The 23,614-nt window shown below is 43.9% G+C and overlaps 1 gene segment (V, D, J or C); it reads right to left on the minus strand.

Moving 5' to 3' along the window:
* Positions 1-22,678: 22,678 nt before the first annotated feature.
* On the minus strand, positions 22,679-23,297 carry LOC120943362. The segment is given in 2 exon segments: positions 22,679-23,010; positions 23,214-23,297. Coding segments are annotated over 2 exon segments (378 nt in total).
* Positions 23,298-23,614: the final 317 nt, after the last annotated feature.

Here is a 23,614-nt window from a genome sequence, read left to right on the forward strand (position 1 = left end):
CCCCACCACTGCACAATATCTCTAATCTTTATCCATTTATAACGTCCCACCTTCGTCCACCTCTAATTTCTTAGTGTATTATAGTTGTTTTAATTACATATCATACACCCCCAGTCTGTACCTGGACATAGAAGATCAGTGGTTTATATGTAGGTCTACATCTCTCTTAGTTCCCCTATGAAGGGTGGGATTGATCATTTATGATGATATTGCATTGATATCATGTTAATTACTCCCAGGTCAATGATCAAATCACTGTTTATAAATCTTCTATAAAAGTTTTTTTTTAAGTCCTTATGACATAATATGTTGGTAGGAGCTGGAGAGAGCTGTCCTCATACCACCTAGAGTGGAGGATAATTGATACAATATATCTAACTGCTAATAAATCCCAACACATTGTTAACCACTTCCATACCGGGCACTTACGCACCTTCCTGCCCAGGCCAATTTTCAGCTTTCAGCGCTGTCGCAATTTGAATGACAATTGCGCCGTCATGCTACACTGTACCCATATTAAATTGTTAGAGCTTTCTTTTGGTGGTATTTGATCACCTCTGCGATTTTTATTTTTTGCGCAACAACTCAAAAAAGACAGTTTAAAAAAAAAAAAAAAAAAGTTTTTATTTTTTTCTGTCATTTTTTTGGTAAATAAGTATGTTTTCTACTTCAATTACGGGCAATGATATGGCGGCACTGATGGGCACCAATGAGGTGGCACTGATGGGCACCGATGAGGTGGCACTGATGGGCACTCAAAGGCGCCACTGATGGGCACCCATAGGCAGGGCAGCCATCAGGAATAATGGGGCCCCTTACACAGCTTCAGGCCGCCTGAAATTGAGAAGCGGGGGGGGGGGGGGCTGCTGCGAATTGAGAAGGGGGGTAGCCATCCGGGGCCCTGGGGACCTCTGGGCCCTTTAATAAAAATAAATAAATATATATATACAAATTTTTTTTATTTTTTTGGGGGGTTGCCATCCGGGACCTCTGGGCCCTTTAATAATAATAATAAAAAAAAGAAACCTCTGGGCCCTTTAATAATAATAAAAAAAAATATATATATATATATATATATATATATATATATATATATATATATATATATATATATATATATAAAAATAAACATTTATAAAAAATAAAAAAAAGGGGACCTCTGGGCCCTTTAATAAAAACATAAAAAATAAATATGTATAAACAAAAATGAAAAAAAAAAACATTTATAACAAATAAAAAAAGGGGGTTTGCCACATGGGGCCCTGGGGACCTCTGAGCCCTTTAATAAAAAAAATATATATATATAAAAAAATAAAAAAAAAATAATATAAAACAATTATTTTTTTTTATAAAAAAGGGGGGTTGCCATCCGGGGCCCTGGGGACCTCTGGGCCCTTTAATAATAATAATAATAATAATAATAATAATAATAATATATATAAATAAAATATACAAAAAATATATATTTTTTATAAAAAAAAGGTGGGGTTGTCATCCGGGGCCCTGGGGATCTCCGGGCCCCCCGTACCCCTAAAAAAAAATGGCCCTTTAATAAAAAATAAAATGAAAATATATTAGAAAAAAAAATATTTGTTTTTATAAAAAATAAATTAAAAAAAGGGGGGGTTTCCACCTGGGGCACTGGGGGCCTTCGGGCCCCTGGGGACCTCCAGGGCCCTGGGGACCTCCGGACCTCTAAAAAAAAAATGTGGCCCTTTAATAAAAAATAAAATAAAAATATATAAAAAAAATATATATATTTTTTTAAATAAAAAAAAAATAAAAAAAGGGGAGTTGCCATATGGGGCCCTATGGGCCTCCGGGCCCCTTACAGGTGTACTGCCTGTACCCCCCTGATGGCGGCCCTGCTCATAGGCGGCACTTATGGGTGGCACTGATAAGTACTTATGGGTGGCACAGATGGGCACTGATAGGTGGACACTGGGCATAGATGGGCACTGAGGTGGCACTGATGGACACTGAGGGGTGGCACTGATGGACACTGAGGGGTGGCACCGATGGCATTACTGGGCATCACTTTAGTCAGTGCCCATGTTGCCAGTCAGTGCCCATGTTGCCAGTCAGTGCCCATTTGTGAGGCATTGACCGGGCGGGAAGTGGTTAAAAAATACACATTTCCATTTCAATTTGTAGCCATAAATAAACCCAACAAATACAATGTATCATATAAAAATACTTTGCTGCATCAAAGCAGTTTAATGCTGTTTGTAGTCAGGACTTTCTTTAAAGAGGAAGTAAACACTGATGGGTTTTACTTCCTCTTTAGTTCGCTGCACAGCCTGTAAATGAAAAGCATAATGGGCTAGTATGCATCGCATACTAGCCCATTATGTGCCACTTACCTGCAAAAGAATCCAGCGATGTCCCCACAGTAGACAGCGTCCATCTTCTGTGTCCTCTTCCTTGCGGGCCGTTGATCCGGCTCTGTGATTCGCCGGAGCTGCGTGATGTCACTCCCGCGCATTAGCACGGGAGCCGCAATTCGCCCGTGTTCACCCGAACACCCGAAAAATAGGGTTTTCCTCCGTCTGCAGAATCTGAGGATTACGGACCCAGATGAGATCGGATGTCAGCGGATATTCATCCGCTGATACCACAATCTCATAGGGATCAATGTATGTCCCTTTTTCATCCGTAAACGGATGGATGAAAAAGCGGACATACGATCCGCAGGTGTGAAAGATCCCTAAGGAAAATGTCCCCAGTGGGACCATCACTGACTGCTCAAGGGCACCACGGCCCCAGTCATTCTTATGGATAGGTTGTACTCATTATACTGCGGCAGGTTGGCACGTTCCCACGAGCCGTCGTGGCTGTATGTCGGGCCTTTAAGCAGGGATAGCAAGATAGCTGCACTGTGGGGGAACCGATAAGCGTGGCCGGCGATCGCGATGACCGCCGGCTGCGCACATTCACAGGTACGAGAGCCAGAACAGGGACACGTGTGTGTAAACACACAAATCCTTGTTCTGTGAGGAGAGACAGATCGTGTGTTCCTACTGGCTAGCTAACAATCTACTCCTCTAGTCTGTCCCATCCCCCCTACAGTTAAGCCTCGTACACATCTTATTTTCCGACGGCAATTGTGTGATGACAAGCTGTTGTCCGGAAAATCCGACCGTTTGCACGCTCCATCGGATAATTGTTGTCGGATTTTCCGCCAACAAATGTTGAATAGCGTGCTTGAAAACTGTTCGCCAATAAATGTATGTTGTCAGAATATCCGATCATGTGTACACAAGTCCGTTGGGCAAAACTCCAAAGTACAAAGTGGCTCCTTGCTGAGATCTGGTGTGGAATTTCTGATCAGAAGTGGGATTTTTGAATACAAGTGGAAGAGTTAAAAACCAGGAGTTTAAAACAAGAGTTAAGACAGGAGTCTTCTAAAACTGTAAGTATTATCTTAATCTTCATACAAGTAATTATATTGTAACTGGGAAATGAGTGCTAGCAGGGTTGAAGGTTTTGCTCAGTGCACAGCGTGTCACATGTATGCAAAATTGGTGCAAAATCTCCAAGATGGATACCGCTGTGACAGATGTGAGCAGGTTGCCCTTCTGGAAGCTCGTATTAGAGATCTGGAGGAGCAAGTTGCAACACTGGGTAGAAATGACAACCTTGAAAGGGGTCCTCTGCTCGCTGAGCAAGTGGTCAGTAAGGTTGATGTGGAGGGTGGAGGGGCAAGTCAGGATTATCAGATAGGGAGATGGGTTAATGCAGTTAGAGGGAGTGGAAGGGGCGTGAAGAAAGGGAAGGCCAGTCCTGTATTTGTGCATCAAAACAAATTTGCCAAGTTGGGTGATGATGTGGAGGTGGCAAACACAGAGGTGGCAGCCATAGATGTTACTGCTACCCCTAACAGCCGGGAGAGAAACCCATCTAGTAGAGGTGGGGAGGGGAGTGCAGGTAGGCCTAGACAGTTGGTGGTAATAGGGGATTCTATAATCAGAAGGACTGATAGAATAATTTGTCGCCAGGATCGCTTCAACCGAATGGTTTGCTGTCTCCCTGGTGCCAGGGTTCGGCATGTGGTGGACCGGGTGGATAAATTACTGGGAGGGGCTGGGCATGACCCAGCTGTCTTGGTCCACGTTGGAACCAATGACAGTATACATGGAAGGTGGAGGCTCCTTAAGAATCAATTTAAAGAACTAGGCTGCAAGATGAAGGGAAGGACCTCCAAGGTGATATTCTCTGAAATATTGCCTGTGCCATGCGCAAAACAGGAAAGGCAGGGGGAGATTAGAGAGCTGAATGCATGGCTAAAGACCTGGTGTAGGAAGGAGGGATTTGGGTTTCTAGAGCACTGGGCTGACTTTTCATTGGGGTGCAACCTATATGCTAAAGACGGTTTGCACTTGAATGGAAGGGGGTCTGCTGTGCTGGGGGAGAGGTTTATGGGAATGCTGGAGGAGTATTTAAACTAGGATTGAGGGGGAGGGTGAATTAGAATTACATCGAGCAGACAGGTCAGTTAGTGGTCAGACATTAATGGAGAGTGGAATGGGGATAGATGGGGGAAGGGTTATGGCAGGTGACAAGAAAGTTCCCGTGTTGCAAACAGCCATTGGAAATAATAGTGCCATTTGTACTACTATAAATTATATGAAAAACAACAGAGAAAAATGTAACAATACATTTAAGTGTTTGTTCACCAATGCCAGAAGTCTGCCAAGCAAAACAGGTGAGCTGGAAGCTCTGGTGCATGAGGAGAGCTATGATGTAATCGGTATTGCTGAAACTTGGCTTCAATCCTCACATGACTGGGCTATTAATATTCCTGGCTATGCTCTCTTTCGGAAAGACAGGGTAAAAAGGAAAGGTGGAGGGGTCTGTCTCTATGTGAGAAGTGACCTCAAAGCAAGCGTGAAAGAGAACCTGGTTGATGGAGAGTGTGATGAGGCTGAAGCATTATGGGTGGAACTGCATACAGATGTGCGTAGTTCAAAATTAATCATTGGAGTTTGTTATAAACCACCCAATGTTAATGAGGAGGTGGAGACTCAGCTCCTTGCACAGATGGAAAGGGCTGCAAGGTCTGGGACGGTGATAATAATGGGGGATTTTAACTACCCAGAAATTGACTGGATTAATGGCACTTCTGGGACAGTTAAAGGACAAAAATTTAAAAACCTATTGCAGGACAATTTTATGGTCCAGTTTATTGAGGCCCCAACTAGGAATGATGCCCTGTTGGACCTGATAATCTCAAACCATGCAGAGCTTATTACTAATGTTCAGATAAAGGAACACCTGGGTAGCAGTGATCATAACATGATTTCATTTAATGTTAACTATAAGCAAGAAATACATACAGGAAATATTAAAACACTAAATTTTAAGAGAGCAAATTTTCCAAGGATGAGGGCTGCTCTCCAGGACTTGGACTGGGAGGGACTATTGACACAGATGAACACAGAACAGAAATGGGAATTCTTCAAAAAGACTGTGTGGAACCTCACTGCAAAGTATGTTCCCATGGGCAATAAGTTTAAAAGGCTAAAAATAAAACCTATGTGGCTCACGGTCAAAGTTAAAAAAGCTATAAACAATAAGAAAGTAGCTTTTAAAAAATATAAAAATGAAGGAACACTAGTGTTGTTTAAATGTTACAAAGAATATAACATGATATGCAAAAAGGAAATCAAGGATGCAAAAATTCAAAACGAACGACAGATTGCAAAAGATAGTAGGACAAACCCCAAAAAATTCTTTAAATATATTAATAGTAAAAAGGTGAAGTCTGAGCATGTAGGCCCCTTACAAAATAATCTAGAGTGGGTGACTGGGGACAAAGAGAAGGCAAATTTATTAAATGCTTTCTTCAGCTCTGTGTATACAATGGAGCATGGGGGAGCTCATGTCCAAAATGGGGGTGGGAGTGACAAAGCCTCAAATCCACAATGGTTCAAAAGTGATATGGTCCAGAAATATTTAGACAGAATAAAGGTGGATAAAGCACCTGGACCTGATGGCATCCATCCACGGATCCTAGGTGAGTTGAGCTCTGTCATTTCAAAGCCACTGTATCTAATATTTAGGGACTCATTAAAGACAGGAATAGTACCACTGGATTGGCGCAGGGCCAATGTGGTGTCCATATTTAAAAAGGGAACAAAGTCTTTACCAAGTAACTATAGACCTGTTAGTTTAACTTCTATAGTTGGGAAGATACTGGAACGTTTAATAAAAGACCACATGGATGAGTTCTTGCTGGAAAAAAACTATTTAAGCAGCAGACAACATGGATTCATGAAAGACAGAAGTTGTCAGACAAACCTGATTTCCTTTTATGAAGAGGTAAGTAAAACCCTGGACAGAGGCGTGGCTGTGGACGTGATATATTTGGATTTTGCAAAAGCATTCGATACAGTTCCGCACACACGGCTCATGTGTAAGGTAAGGTCTATAGGATTGGATATATCAGTTTGTAAATGGATAGAAAATTGGCTGAAAGCCAGAATTCAGAGAGTCGTGGTTAATGATTCTTACTCTGAATGGTCCAATGTTATCAGTGGAGTACCCCAAGGTTCAGTGCTGGGACCCTTACTTTTCAATATATTTATAAATGATATTGGGTCTGAGATCAAAAGTAACATTTCTGTCTTTCCAGATGACACCAAGCTATGCAGTGGAATAACGTCCTTACAGGATGTCTCCAATTTACAAGCCGACCTCAATGCTCTGTCTGATTGGGCGACTAAGTGGCAGATGAGGTTTAATGTAGATAAATGTAAAGTTATGCACTTGGGGGCTAAGAATATGCATGCATCATACATACTAGGGGGAGTACAACTGGGGGGGTCTGTAGTGGAGAAGGATCTGGGGGTTTTAGTTGATCATAAGCTCAATAATGGCATGCAATGTCAAGCTGCGGTTTCCAAAGCGAGCAAAGTCCTTTCTTGTATAAGAGAGGTATGGACTCCAGAGACAGAGATATAACTTTGCCCCTGTACAAATCATTAGTAAGACCTCATCTGGAATATGCAGTTCAGTTTTGGGCACCAGTTCTCAAAAAGGACATAGGAGAACTGGAGAAAGTGCAGAGAAGGGCAACCAAACTGATAAGAGGCATGGAGGAGCTCAGCTATGAGGAAAGATTAGAGGAACTAGATTTATTCACTCTTGAGAAGAGGAGAATAAGGGGGGATATGATCAACATGTACAAATATATAAGAGGTCCATACAGTGAACTTGGTGTTGAGTTATTCACTTTACGGTCAACACTGAGGACAAGGGGGCACTCTTTACGTCTAGAGGAAAAGAGATTTCACCTCCAAGTACGGAAAGGTTTTTTCACAGTAAGAGCTGTGAAAATGTGGAACAGACTCCCTCCAGAGGTGGTTCTGGCCAGATCAGTAGATTGCTTTAAGAAAGGCCTGGATACTTTCCTAGATGTACAGAATATAACTGAGTACTAAGATTTGTAGGTAAAGTTGATCCGGGGAATATCCGATTGCCTCTCGGGGGATCAGGAAGGAATTTTTTCCCCTGCTGTAGCAAATTGGATCATGCTCTGCTGGGGTTTTTTGCCTTCCTCTGGATCAACTGTGGGTATGGAGTTGGGTGTATAGGATTTTACTGTGTTTTTTATTTTGTTTTTTTGTTTTTTGTGGTTGAACTGGATGGACTTGTGTCTTTTTTCAACCTGACTAACTAGGTAACTATGTAACAAACACGCATGCTCGGAAGCAATGCTCACCATAACAGAACATTAGCAGAAGTTGCCCAAAGGGTGGCGCTAAAGAGCTGAAAAAAAACATTGTTTTGTGTTTGTTGGCCGACAATTCTTTGCCGTTTGTATGCAAGACAAGTTCATGGCCAACACCCTTCAGACAAAAGTTCTACACTTTGTCCGCAGAAAATCCGACCGTGTGTACGAAGCTTAAGAACACACACACTGAGGGAACACAGTTAACCCCTTGATCGCCCCCTAGTGTTAACCCCTTCCCTGCCAGTGACATTTACACTGTAATCAGTGCATTTTTATAGCACTGATTGCTGTATAAATGTCATTGGTCCCAAAAATGTGTCATTATTGTCCGATCTGTCAGCCACAATGTCACAGTCCCAATAAAAAACTAGAAATATGGAGGAAGACCAGTACTGGGAAATAAACCAGAGAGAAGCAGGGATCTGGAGAGGTTGGGTGGACTTTAAGCAATCCCAGCTCTATCAAGATCTTTTGAGCAGGGAAGATAGGATGTAGGTACGGCTGAGGGTTTAGTACCTCTGGAGAGAGAGGGATGTCATCCCCTAAAGTTCTCTTTGTCTTTCTCTCCCTCCCCCTCCTCCCCCCCCTTTTCCCTTTTTTTTTTTTTTTCTCTCGCACGAGTGGATTTGAAGGGGAGAATTGTTAATTAATTTTTCCCCCTTGAGGCTGGGTTCACACTACTACACTACTTTCATCCTACTTTGCTCTGTGTTCAATGTTTCCCTATGAGAGCGTCTTGTAGCGTCCTACACTGGTCCTACACAAGTCGGTCAGACTTTGAAAATGCTCCCTGTACTACTTTGGTCCTACATTGATCCTACTTCAGGCCCATTGAATATCATTGAAGTCGGACCAAAGTAGTATCCTGTTCATGAAAGTAGGATGGATGTAGGACCAATGTAGGATAAATGTAGGACCAATGTAGCAGAGCAAAGTAGGATCAAAGTAGTGTAGTAGTGTGAACCCAGCCTAAGGAAGAGAATATGAAAACAAATGGATTTAGTCACTGGGAATAAATATAAAGTTAAACACACAAAGATATTTTTATGGGAATCACGAAAGGGAGTAGAGGATAGAGACACACGTAGTTTCTAATCCTCCCCCCTTTTTTTTTTTTTTTTTTTTATTATCACAAGAGACTTAACAAGGAATTAAACACGGATTTAACACTTAATGGGAATAAGAAAGGGGGTTCGGTGGGGGTAAAGGGAAGAAGGGAGGGGAGGGAGGGGGGAGGAGGGGAAAGGGAGGGGAAGGGAAGAAGGAAAAAAGAAAAAGGAAGAAAAAATAATTTTTTTTTTTTTTTTTTTTTTTTTTGGAGGGAGATGGAGAAAAAGCATAAGAGAAGGGGGAGGATAAAGGTAAAGGAGAAGGAGAAAGATAAAAAGGCGTAGGATAGACCCATATCGAAAATGTTGTCATGAGTGTTGTTATGTATATTTAAGTAATGTTGAGTGTATTTAAAGGTGAATTTTTTGTACACGTTTAGCACAAATGTAATATAATGTGAACTGTGTATATGTTTTAAATTTTTTTGAAATAAAAACAAATAGAAACAGAATATAACTGAGTACTAAGATTTGTAGGTAAAGTTGATCCAGGGTAAATCCGATTGCCTCTCGGGGGATCAGGAAGGAATTTTTTCCCCTGCTGTAGCAAATTGGATCATGCTCTGCTGGGGTTTTTTGCCTTCCTCTGGATCAACTGTGGGTATGGAGTTGGGTGTATAGGATTTTACTGTGTTTTTTATTTTGTTTTTTTGTTTTTTGTGGTTGAACTGGATGGACTTGTGTCTTTTTTCAACCTGACTAACTAAGTAACTATGTAACAAACACGCATGCTCGGAAGCAATGCTCACCATAACACAACATTAGCAGAAGTTGCCCAAAGGGTGGCGCTAAAGAGCTGAAAAAAAAACATTGTTTTGAGTTTGTTGGCCGACAATTCTTTGCCGTTTGTATGCAAGACAAGTTCATGGCCAACACCCTTCAGACAAAAGTTCTACACTTTGTCCGCAGAAAATCCGACCGTGTGTACGAAGCTTAAGAACACACACACTGAGGGAACACAGTTAACCCCTTGATCGCCCCCTAGTGTTAACCCCTTCCCTGCCAGTGACATTTACACTGTAATCAGTGCATTTTTATAGCACTGATTGCTGTATAAATGTCAATGGTCCCAAAAATGTGTCATTATTGTCCGATCTGTCAGCCACAATGTCGCAGTCCCAATAAAAATCGCAGATCTCCGCCATTACTTGTAAAAAAAAATAATAATAATAAAAATGCCTTAAAAATGCCATAAATCTTTCCCATAGTTTATAGACGCTATATCTTTTGCGCGAACCAATAAATATATGCTTATTGCAGGGTTTTTTTCAACAAAAATATGTAGAAGAATATATATTGACCAAAACTGATGAAGAATTTTGATTTTTAAAAACATTTTTGGGGATATTTATTATAGAAAAAAGTAAAAAATATATATATTTTTTTTTTCAAAATTGTAGCTCTTTTTTTGTTTATAGCGCAAAAAAATAAAAACCACAGAGGTGATCAAATACCACCAATATAAAGCTCTATTTGTGGGGGAAAAAAAGGACATATATTTTTTTAGGGCGCAACATTGCACAACTGCGCAATTGTCAGTTAAAACAACGCAGTGTCGTATAGCAAAAAATGGCCTGGTCATTAAGGGGGAAATTCTCCCGGGGCTGAAGTGGTTAAAGCAGATTTTTTTTTTTTCTACAATTGTCCTTGTTATTGTTTTTAATCTCTTTGCTATAGTGCTTTTATTTTATTATTGATGAGCTAAGCCTGACATCTACTGGTACTTTGAGGAACTTCAAGCGTTTTGTTCTCTGTGCACTATTGAGAATATTATGGAAAAAAAAATCAGTGGGAAGGATGTGTAGTGTAGGGGAAAGGTGTCATCTAATAATGACATAACTGTGATATTAATTAGCTGTTACAAAGGACAGGACGTGAATTCCTGGATTTACTAAACCCTCGCTAGAGGAGAAGTACAGTGTGCTTTTGGTGTTCCCCCAATGCCTGTGCTAATAAGCATGCACATTGCCTACTTGGAAAGCATATATTACCCTGTGTTATTTTTGAATTGCACACATCACCTGTGAGTGTATATTCCAAACATGGATTTGATAAGTTTGCAGTTATGAACATGAATAATATTTTACCATCTGGGAGGAAAAATAGAGAAAGGGGCACTGGGAGGTCCTCTTTCCTATTGGTGGATGACTTTTTCATATGTCTGCACTTTATCTATTTCTTTATCAAATTCCTGTGGAAGGGTCCCTGGGCGGTCCCAAAACATTGCTTTTCTATGTAGCGCCTGGTTACTTTTAAGTACCGGTGCTATTTAAATTTAGAGGGAGATCAGAGTGTAGTTAAACTGATTAAGATGTTTAAATTGGGTCTCTGTCTCAGCTTGGCTGTGCTGTGGGCTCATTCTGTTGTGCTGGGGTGTTCTTCCCACCCCAGTGCAGTAGATGGCAGCAGTGGAGTCAAGGTTTGGGTGCTCTTCCCCAGCAGCCAATCAGGAAGGTTGAGCCTCGCTGTGCATGCTGGGGGGAGGGTATTTATGGGGCAGACGCCATTGGTTCTGGGTTTTCTTCGTCCAGTGTGGCACCCACCTTTAGGGTGACCACATCACGGCGCCCGGGTGTTATGGTCTACCTGGCTGGGGCGTGCGTGCCATGCAGTGTTCCTGGTTCCGGGACCATGTTGGTCCGGAACATTTGAGCAGCGACTGGGACCCAGTGATCGACTGGGTACCCACCTCTGAGGATCCCAAGCGGTATAGCTGTTCGGTTGGGGAGTCCGTCTGAGGAGCGCCAATGAGAGGCTGGCGGTCCAAAAGGATTTCGACCAACCGCCGGGGATCAAGGTAGCCGGACACTGAAGGATTGATCACCTGTCAGTCGGTACCTGGGCGACGTTAAGAAGGAGATTCAAGCGTAATTAATTTAAGGAGGATTGCCTCCGTAACTGCAACCAGAGAGGGCCCGTGGCAGAGGTGTCTCCCTGACATTCATTCTAAGGAGGGTCTGTGGCAGAGACTTTTCCTCAAAGGTTCAAGTGATACTCCGGTTGCCAGGTCAGTGAGAGAGGCCTGTCCAGGTACGCTATACCCACTCAGGCAGGAGTGGCGCAGAGAAGTTTTACGCTTGGGAGCAGAGCTGTTTCCCCATTGCTACGCCTGAATTTGCTAGTCTCCTTTCTTCCTTCAACTCTACTTTCCTCACCAAAAGTTTATTTGTTTTTACCCGGCTGGGTAATAAAGAGCACAGCAAAGGACACTTGTTGCGCACATTCCTTTACTACTGCTATAGGCACCATTAACCCCTAGGAATTCGGAAGAGCCACAAGGTTAATGTGCCACCCAAAATAAACCAGCAGCTCCTCCGGGGGTAGTGCTACATCTATATGATCGTACAAGAATAAAGTTACACTTTCAAACTAGGCAGGGCTGACACTAGGGTCACAGGCACCTGGGTTCAGAAATATTTCTGGCGCCCCCACATGGGTGTGGTCATTTTACCAATTCACATAGGGGGGGGCCGGGATCTGGGGGTCCCCTTTGTTAAAGGGGTCTTCCAGATTCCGATAAGCCCCCCGCCCGCAGACCCCCACAACCACCGGGCAAGGGTTGCGGGGATGAGGCCCTTGTCCCCATCAACATGTGGACATGGTGCTTTGATGGGTCACAGACCCCCAAAGCATCCTCCCAATGTTGAGGGCATGTGGCCTGGTACAGGTTCAGGAGGGGGGGCGCTCTCCCGTCCCCCCCTCTTTTCCTACAGCCTGCCAGGTTGCGTGCTCGGATAAGGGGTCTGGTGTGGATTTTTGGGGGAACTCCACACCATTTTTTTTTTAAATTTGGGGTGGAGTTCCCCTTAAAATCCACACCAGACCTGAAGGGTCTGGAATGGATATTTGGGGGGAGCCCCACGTCTTTTTTTTTTTTTAATTTGACGTGGAGTTCCCCTTAATATCCATACCAGACCTGAAGGGCCTGGTAATTGAATTTGGGGGGACCCCCAAGCTTTTTTTTTTTATGAATGACTTTTCTCTGAATTGCTGGGAGCCGACAATTCATTACAGCCGCGAGTGATTTTAAATTACTTTTTTCCTTCAGAAATTACACTTTGTGCAGGGACAGTTCTAAGCACGGGAAACAAGCGCTACATCACAGGCATACTATACGCCCCCCCAGGTACGAAATGTAACCACTTCCCGCCCGGTCAATAGTAAATTGATGTCCGGGAAGTGGTTCTGTTATCCTGACTGGACGTCTATTGACGTCCAGCAGGATAACATGCCGGCACATTCCCGTGAGGGCGCGCAGCGTGGTGATCAGTGATGCGGGGATCAGTCTGACACCCTGCATCTCCGATCTCGGTAAAGAGCCTCCGGCGGAGGCTCTTTACCACATGATCCACCGTGTCCAATCACAATGTAAACAGGAAGAGCCGTTGATCAGCTCTTCCTCACTCGCATCTGACAGATGCGAGTAGAGGAGAGCCATACGCTAATTGTTTATCAGCGTAGCCCTCCTGCGGATGCCCACACTGGACCACCAGGGAAGCCACCTGGGCCACCAGGGAAGGGGGCAAGATGTGGATGGCCAGGTATGTACCCCATGGCCATCCACATGTTAAAAAATAGTTAAAATAGATGCCAATCAGTGCCCACAAATGGGCATTGACTGGCAACATGGGCACTGACTGGAAAAAATATAAATCAAGTGATGCCCAGCAATGCCACCTTCAGTATCATCAGTGCCACCCCTCAGTGTCCATCAGTGCCACCTCTCAGTGCCCATCCATGCCCATCAGTGCCCACCTATCAGTGCCCACCAGTGGCCATCTGTGCCACCTATCAGTGCCACCCATAAGTACCCATCAGTGCCACCCATAAGCACCCATCAGTCCCACCTATGTGTGCCCATCAGTGGCGCCTATGAGTGCCCATCAGTGCTGCCTATGAGTGCCCATCAGTGCCACATACCAGCGCTGCCTATCAGTGCCCATCAGTGCCGCCCATCAGTGCCCATCACTGCCGCCTATCAGTGACCATCATCAGTACCCATCAGTGCCACCTCATTGGTGCCACCTCATTGGTGCCACGTTATTGGTGCCCATCAGTGCCACCTTATCAGTGCAGCCATATCAGTGCCCGTAATTGAAGAATAAAAGGTACTTATTTACAAAAAATGAACAGAAAAAAATAAAAACGTTATTTTTTTAAAAATTTTCTGTCTTTTTTTAGTTGTTGCGCAAAAATAAAAATCGCAATGGTGATCAAATACCACCAAAAGAAAGCTCTATTTGTGGGAACAAAATGATAAAAAAAAAATTGGGTACAGTGTAGCATGACCGCGCAATGGTCATTCAAATTGCAACAGCGCTGAAAGCTGAAAATTGGCCTGGGCAGGAAGGTGCGTAAGTGCCTGGTATTGAAGTGGTTAAAGGAATATTTCACTTTTATTGTTTCACTTTAAGCATTATTAAAATCACTGCTCCCGAAAAAAAATGCAGTTTTTAAAACTTTTTTGGGATTGATACATGTCCCCTGGGGCAGGACCCAGGTCCCCAAACACTTTTTAGGACAATAACCTGCATAATAACCTTTAAAATTAGCTTTTGATTTTAAACGTTTGAGACCCATAGACTTTAACGGGGTTCTAAATTTCTTGTGCGAACCGAATGGGGCGGGGGGGGGGTTTGCGGCTCATCCCTATCTATGACAGACTTCATCTTACACCAATCATTCTGCTGCCAGCTAGTTTTCTTTGGCCCAGATTCAGGTAGAATTGCGCTATATTTGCGCGGGCACAGGGCAACGATTTTGCCCTGCGCCCACGCAAATATTTTGCGCTGCCCTCGATTCACGGAGCAGTAGCTCCGTGAATTGCGAGGGCGCGCCGGCAAAATTGCCCGGCGTAAGCGCGCGCAATGTAAATGATCCCGCCGGGGGCGGGAATCATTTAAATTAGGCGCGCCGAGCGTACAGCGCATGCTCCGTCGGGAAACTTTCCCGACGTGCATTGCGGCATTCACGAATCACTTACGCAAACGCCGTGAAATTCTAATTTCACGCGGGAGCGGCGGCTATACATTAGCATTGGCTGCCCCTGCTATTAGAAAGGGCAGCCTTGCGCTAAAGTTGCCGTACGGAAACTCCGTGCCTGGCTTGCGCGGGGCCCGCGCAAGTTTGTGAATCAGTTGGTAGTATGCAATTTGCATACTACACGCTGATCACAATGGGAGCGCCCCCTAGCGGCACACGCAAGAATGCAGCCTAAAATCTGCAAGGCATAAGAGCCTTATGCCACGCAGATTTTAGGAAGCAGTCGGTGTAACGAGGTTCCTGAATCAGGAGCACTCGTTACACCGGATCAAGTAAGCAATTGCGCCGTGTAACTTATGGTTACACGCAGGGCCATCTTTTCCATTGGGCACGCTGGGCAGTTGCCCGGGGGCCCCGCTTGCCTGGGGGGCCCCACCGGCTGCCCAGCAACCCCAGTAAAAAATTGTGGAGAGTGACGGGTTAAAACTGCCCATGCCCAGTTTGCGGAAATCACAGAGAAGATCCGGTCCTCCACAAGCGCGGGGGGTTGCTGATGTAAGGGGGGAGTGAATGCAAAAATGTAAGGGGGCACTGATATAAAGGTTCCCCCCTCATATATTAGTGACCCCCCTTACCTTAGTGTATTTACTCTACAGAAGGTGGTCTCTGGTCACCAGAGTGCCCCCCACATCAGAGTTCCCCTTTACATCAGAGTCTGCAGGATTCCCCCTTACAATGCAAGGGGGAACTCAGTCCGCGGACCCTGATGTAAGTGGGAAAGAGAAAGCAGTGGACTCTGATATAAGGTGGTCTCTGGTCACCAGAGCCCCCCTCCACATCAGAGTTCCCCCCTTAGATCATTATCTGTAGCGTTCCCCTTTACATAAGAGTTCCCTTTCACTGTAAGGGGGAATCCTGCAGACTCTGATGTAAGAGGAAACTCTGTGCTGGCTGGGTTATAGTAACCTAACTTTCATGTCAATGAAGACATTGATTGTGTAGACAGGGCCCCAGTGCACTGTATTGCCCGGGGGCCTATAATGCTCTTAAGATGACACTGGTTACACGGGCGCAATTGCTTCTTGAATCTGGGCCTTTGACTATAAAATGAAAAGGGTACCGGTACATGATTCTGTTTGAATATATGTTTATTTATAATAATACAGACTCTTGTCTGTATGTAAAATGTATAAAAGAGGAAGGAGGTTTTTGTACGGCTCTGTATCACTGTGTGAGAGGTAAGCTCTTACTCTGCTGACAGTAATATTCGGCTTCATCTTCTGCCTGAGCTCCATTGATTGTTAGAGTGAAATCTCTGTATGGAGATCCGGGTCTACTGCTGGTAAACCTGGCCGGGACTCCAGACCGACGTCTGGTGACCCCATAGAAAAGCAATGTTGGAGGCTGATCTGCTTTCTTCTGGTACCATTGTATAAGACTGTCATCATATGAATCAGTGACATCGGAACTGGATTGACAATGTATGACCACATTCCCTCCCGGAGACACCGGGATATGTTACGGAGTCTGAGTCAGCACAATCTCTCCATAAGAGCCTTGGGAGACAAAGAAGAAATGTAATTAGTCATCGATGAATTCACGTGATTAGAATATTGGTATAATAATGCCCATTAGTGAGAGTGTTTAAGTTTTCTCTACCTTGTAAAAGAAGATAAAAGACAGAGAGTAGGTATGTCAGAGCAATCATCTTGATGCTTATAGTTGGTAATATACAGATCACTGGTTTATTCAACTGTTTATATCACACAAATCCTCCAAGGAAATAACCACAGAGGGCCATATTCTCTCTAAATATCCGCCTGCTTCGCTTAGGGCACTTACACTCCGCTGTCCCAACTTACTGGAGCAGGTGTTGTATTCCCCAACCACTTGCTCCATAAGTTGGGACAGCGGAGTGTAAGTGTCCCGGCGTAGCCTGGCGGATCTCCAAGGGGGCGGCTTCTATTCAAATGAAGCGCGCCCCCGATGCAAAAGAACTGGGCATGCGCCGGGCTGCAAAAAGCCCAGTGCGCATGCTCCAGTTCTCGGCGGAAAACGTCAATGACGCCGACGTGTGCGTCATTGACGTAAAGTCGTATTCAAGAACGACTTACGTAAACGACGTATCCGACGAAAAAACACGACGGGGACCCGACGCCATCCGTAACATGGCCTACGCGAGACTTGCGGAAACTTACCCCTCATATAGCAGGGGTAAGTTTCCGCTTACGCAAATGACGTTAGCGACGGTTACGCGACGCAAACTCGTTCGTGAATCGGCGTAGAAGGATCATTTGCATATGCAAATGACTCCTTCATGTAAATGCCATCTAGCGGCGGCCGGCGTCATTGCATTTAAGATCCGCCAGTGTAAGTGACTTACAGATGGCGTATCTTAAGTGTATCTATGCGAAAATGATTCTGAGAATCAGGAGCATAGATACACGGGTCAAAAAAGGGAGTTACGATGGAGTATCCTGAGTTACTCCATCGTAACTTTACTCAGAATATGGCCCAGAGGTTTTCTATGCAAAATAAGAATATATGCAAATTCCACTATAACAGATCCTCCCTGGCCTTTAAATTGAGCATTTCACTATGCAGCTTACACCTTTTATAGTGTCATTGCTGTAGTTTGTACATCTGATTTACCAGATGAAAGATATTTTGTGAAGTCTGAAGGCCAGGGATGATTAATTCCAAATTCAGTCAATTGACCTAAATGTTCCCATTTTCCCTTATTTCTTTTCCTTGCCTTTTGTAATTTAATAACAATATGAATGTATAAATACTTCTAAGGCCAAGTAATATCTGCTTCATTTTCCACTAGAGCTCTATTGATTGTTAGAGTGAAATCTCCGTATGGAGATCCGCATTTTTCTATTGTTGCCTTGTTGGCTTTGTAGTCCAAATAAATCCTACTTTTTTAGCCTTGGTGTGTCATATGCATTGCTGGAAGGATTATTGTCATCCAGAATCAGTGACTGGGGGTGAGCACTACATTTGTTTTCAATGTGTGTGTCTGTTTTGACTAAATATTGTTTTTTTCTTGTTGGGTGATCATTCCAAACCATTTGGACATTTCCAGACATCACGGGCCAGATTCACAAAGAGATACGATGGTGTATCTACAGATACACCATCGTATCTCTGACTTACATTGGTCCTATCTATGCGTCTGATTCATAGAATCAGATACGCATAGATATGGCTAAGATCCGACTGTGTTACACTGTCGGATCTTATTTTCGATTTAAAAATGGCGCCGGGGGCGTTCCCGCTGATTTACCTTGAATAATATGTAAATCAGCGAGATACGCAAATTCACGAACGTACGTGGACCCGACGCAGTCTTCTTACGACGTTTCCGTAGCGGCTTTCCCGTCGTATACTTACCCCTGCTTTTATCAGGCGCAGCCAATGTTAAGTATACCCAGCGTTCCCGCGTCGAATTTAAATTTTCTAACATCGTTTGCGTACGCCGATTCACAAACACGCGCGTCGCAAGTCACGCTCACGTCGAAACCACTGACGTCCTAGTGATGTCAGTGGGAGCAATGCACGCCGGGAAATTCCCCGGACGGCGCATGCGCATTTAAATCGGCGCGGGAACGCGCCTGATTTAAATAGTACACTCCCCCTAGCCGCGGAATTTGAATTCCGCCGGGGGATTTAGGATCCACCGCCGCAAGTTTGGAGGTAAGTGGCTTGTGAATTAGCCACTTGCCTCTCAAACTTGCGGGAGCGGATCTTAAATCACGTAGATCGAGCGGATCTATAGATCCGCTGATCTACGTGAATCTGGCCCCACAACTTTGGCCAGATTCAGAGAACACTTACGCTGGCGTATCTACAGATACGCAGCGTAAGTGTCCAGATGCGCCGTCGTATCTATGTGCCTGATTCCTAACACTAGATACGCCTGAAATATGGCTTCAGCCGACCGACGTAAGTTGCCGTACGCCGTCGTATCTTGGGTGAATATTTACGCTGGCCGCAAGGGGCGCTTCCGTAGATTTACGCGTCGAATATGCAAATTACCTAGATACGCCGATTCACGAACGTACTTGCACCCGTCGGATTTAGCTACGCCGTTTACGTAAGGCTTACGTCCGGCGTAAAGTTACCCCTGCTATATGAGGCGCAGGTAATGCAAAATATGGACGTCGGAACAAGCGTATATTTTTAAGTCGTTTACGTAAGTCGTACGTGAATGGGGCTGGGCGTAGGTTACGTTCACGTCGCATGAATGGACCCGGCGTATCTTAGGGAGTAAATTCAACGTGATTCTGAGCATGCGCGCGCATGCTCTGTTCGTTCGGTGCTTCATTTACATGGGGTCACGATTCATTTCAATACAACACGCCCACTACCAGCCTACTTTGAATTAGGCCGGCTTATGCCGGCCCATTTACGTTACGCCGCCGTAACTTAGGGTGCAAGTGCTTTGTGAATACTGTACTTGCCTCTCTATGTTACGTCGGCGTAGCGCATATGAGATGCGCTACGCCCGCTCAAAGATACGCCGATGTATCTGAATCAGGCCCTTTATGTGTATGTACAGGCAGTGGTGACAAAATCTTAACTATAGGTTCATAAAAACCCCACATTTCCCAAGCTTCCATGGTTTAGGAGCTGACTACCCCACCAAACATCTTGGGCTCCCAGACAGCTAATTGCTAGAAATGTAGTTCTGATATCATACAGTCCTGATTGATCCTATAAGACTCTTCACAGCTATAGGGTTGGTTGCAGGTGGACACAAAGAAGGAGGTTGTCAGGGGGGAAAAGGGGGGGGGTATTACCTTGCAGAGTTTGGGATGTAGGAGGATGAAGCAGATCAAAGTGATGGTGGTAAAGGTCTTGGAAAGGGCCCTCAGCTGATAATAGGATTGGACACTTCCTGGAAGTTTTGGGTACCTGTTAACTTTACATATATATAACTTAAAGAAAAATAAATAGATGGAAGAAAGAAGGTTTCATTAAGTGCTATTACTTTACCAATTCCCATTCGCGCTATAGCCGAATGACGGCCTTACTTTGCCGGGAGGACGTCTATTCACATCCTCCCATGACCGTGTAGCCCACGCGCCTCCTCCGTACTCGGCTGATCACAGATTGAGGTTAAATGGTCAATGACAGTGGCCCTTTACCACGTGATCAGCTGTCAACCAATGACAGCTGATCACAGGGTGTAAACATAAACCGGTTATCGTTTTTTCTCTCCTCTGCCTCACAGCGTGAGGAGAGAAGAACAAAGCCAGTAGCTTCTGTTACAGGGACATTAGTCCCAACAGTGCCCACCAGTGTTGCTAATCAGTGCCAACCAGTGCCACCTATCAGTGCCTCATCATGAATGTCACCTATCAGTACTGCCTACCAGTGCCTATCAGTGTTGCCTATCAGTGCCACCTCTCAGTGCCCTTCAGTGCTGCCTCATCAGTACCTAACAGTGCCCATCAGTGCAGCCTATCAGTGACAATCAGTGCGGTCTCATTAGTGCACATCGGTGAAGAAGAAAAATTACCTGTTTGCAAAATTTTATAACAAACTACGAAAATAAATTTTATTTTTCCAAAATTGTCAGCCTTTTTTTGTTTGTTTAGCAAAAAATACAAACCCCAGTGGTGATTACTGTAAATACCACCAAAAGAAAGCTCTATTTGTGTGAAAAAAAATTATAAATATTTTGTTTGGGTACAGTGTAGCATGACCGCTCAAGGTTAGGGGGTATAGTGGCAGGTTGGGGTAGTATAGTGGCAGGTTGGGGTGGTATAATGGCAGGTTGGGGTGGTATAGTGATAATTGGCCTGGACAAGAAGGGGGTAAAAGTGCCCAATAGGCAAGTGGTTAACTCGTCCTAACCAGTCGATTTGGATGCGTTCTAGTGGATTTTGCCAGGAGGAATAATTCGATATTGTGTGCAAATTTGTACTTTGGGGTGCTTTTACCCCTTCTGCTGCCAAACTGAATTTTTCTACTGTTAAAATGTGTATAACTTCTGCAAATAATAAATAAGTGTGTCTGTTAATTAAGGATATAAACTAATTTTGAAATTAACACAAAGTAATTTACCCTTAAGGCCTTGTACACGCGATAGGTTAACCAGAGGACAGCGGTCTGAAGGACCGTTGTCATCGGTTAACCGATGAAGCTGACTGATGGTCCGTCGTGCGCACACACCATCAGTTAAAAAAACGATCGTGTCAGAAAGCGGTGACGTAAAACACAACGACGTGCTGAAAAAAAATAAGTTCAATGCTTCCAAGCATGTGTCGACTTGATTCTGAGCATGCACGGGTTTTTAACCGATGGTTTTGCATACTAACGATCGGTTTTGACCTATCGGTTACCAATCCATAGGTTAAATTTTAAAGCAAGTTCTCATTTTTTTAACCTAAGGTTAAATAACCTATGGGGCCCACACACGATCGGTTTGGACTGATGAAAACGGTCCTTCAGACCGTTGTCCTCTGGTTAACCTATCGTGTGTATGAGGCCTTAGTCTTAAGTTTAGGGGAAACATTTTTTTTTATCCATTTCCCAACGGACATACATACAGTACACCACTTTGGGAAGGGGTGGTCTTACCAGGATCATGGCTGAAGCTGCCTAATATCATTCTTTCTCCCCTTTCTGTCTCTCTCAGGAGTGATCGCGGGTGGCCGGCGGATATCGTGGCCACTGGGCACGCGCATTAGCTCCCCCGCTGTGCAGCTATAACTGTTTAAAGGGCCGACTTACAGCTATGGCGATTTGCAGGAACGAGCCGACCTGCCGCAGTATAATGACGACGGCTGGTTGGCAAGTGGTTAAAGAGAAAAAAAATCCCTGACCCAAAGGAAACCATGTAGTGCATTTATGCAAAACACACAAAGAAAGGCACAGGTGTGAACCTATAGGGTAAAGCAATAGTATTACAAAAATGATATCTTGTTGGTTGGTTTGTGTTGAAGTGTCCAACCACCATTTATAGCCAGATTCACGTAGGCGGGCGCAACGTTAGGCAGGCGTAGCGTATGGCATATACGCTATGCCGCCGTAAGTTAGAGAGGCAAGTGCTGTATTCACAAAGCACTTGCCTCCTAAGTTACGGCGGTGTAGCGTAAATGGGGCCGGCGTAAGCGCGCCTAATTCAAATGAGGATGGGGGGCGTGTTTTATGTAAATGATTGGTGACCCGACGTGATTGACGTTTTTTACGAACGGCGCATGCGCCATTCGTGTACATATGCCAGTGTGCATTGCAAGGACGTATTGGTTTCGACGTGAACGTAAATTACGTCTAGCCCCATTCACGGACGACTTATGCAAACGACGTCAAATTTTCAAATTTCGACGCAGGAACGACGGCCATACTTAATTTTGACTAGGCCAGCTATTTGTTCGACTAACTTTACACCGGAAAAAGCCATACGTAAACGACGTAAAAAAAAATGCGCCGGGCGCACGTAAATTTGTGAATCGCCGTATCTAGTCATTTACATATTCTACGCCAAACTCAACGGAAGCGCCACCTAGCGGCCAGCGGAAAAATTTCACCCTAAGATATGACGGCGTAGGAGACTTAGCCTAATTTTAAGCGTATCTGGTTTCCACAATACGCTTAAATTTAGGACGGCGTAGATTCAGAGTTACGTCGGCGTATCTACTGATACGCCGGTGTAAAGCTACCTGAATCTAGCTATTAATGTCTATGATCAGATTTTCCTTACACCAGTCACTCTGCTGACGACTGGTGTTCTTTGATTATAAAATGATTTGAAAAATATTATTTTTGCTTGTGGTAATACTGAAATCAAACATTGTATAAGTTCTAAAAAAGAGGAAGGAGGTTTTTGTACGGCTCTGTATCACTGTGTGAAAGGGAACTCCCAACCCTGCTGACAGTAATATTTGGCTTCATCTTCTGCCTGAGCTCCATTGATCGTTAGAGTGAAATCTCTGTATGGAGATCCGGATCTACTGCTGGTAAACCTGTCCGGGACTCCAGACTTACGTCTGGTCACCCAATAGAAAAGCAATGTTGGAGGCTGATCTGTTTTCTTCTGGTACCAATGTATGCAACTGTCATCAACTGAATCAGTGACATCAGAACTTGATTGACAATGTATGACCACATTCCCTCCCGGAGACACCGAGATATGTTCCTGAGTCTGAGTCAGCACAATCTCTCCATAAGAGCCTTGGAAGACAAAGAAGTCATTTTTATTAGTCACAAATATAACAAAAAATGATCATACAAATGTTTAGACCACAATAATGACATTTTGTGACAATGAAATAAGAGAAGAAATGTAATTAGTCATTATAATAAACACGTAAAACACAATTTTAATATTGTGATAATAATGTTCATTGGTCAATGCCTATAAAAGTTTTCTGTACCTTGTAAAAGATAAAAGACGCAGAGTAGGTATGTCAGAATAATCATCTTGATAATTTTAGATTGTAATATACAGATGACTGTTTTTTAAAACAATATATATATATCACATGAATCCTACAGGGAGATAACCGCAGAGGTTTTCTATGCAAAATAAGAATATATGCAAATTCCACTATAACCCTTATATCCCTTGTGACCCTTTCACTTTGTAGCTCACACCTTTCATAGTGTCATTGTTGTGGTTTGTGCATCTGATTTACCAGATATAAGATATTTATAAGTCTGAAGGCCAAGGATGAATAGTTCAACATTAAGTCAATTAACCACTTAAGCCCCAGACCATTTTGCTGGCCAAAGACCGGGCCACTTTTTGCAATTCGGCACTGCGTCGCTTTAACTG

This window comes from Rana temporaria, chromosome 1 (genome assembly GCF_905171775.1).
Source record: "Rana temporaria chromosome 1, aRanTem1.1, whole genome shotgun sequence".
Classification (NCBI taxonomy): domain Eukaryota; kingdom Metazoa; phylum Chordata; class Amphibia; order Anura; family Ranidae; genus Rana; species Rana temporaria.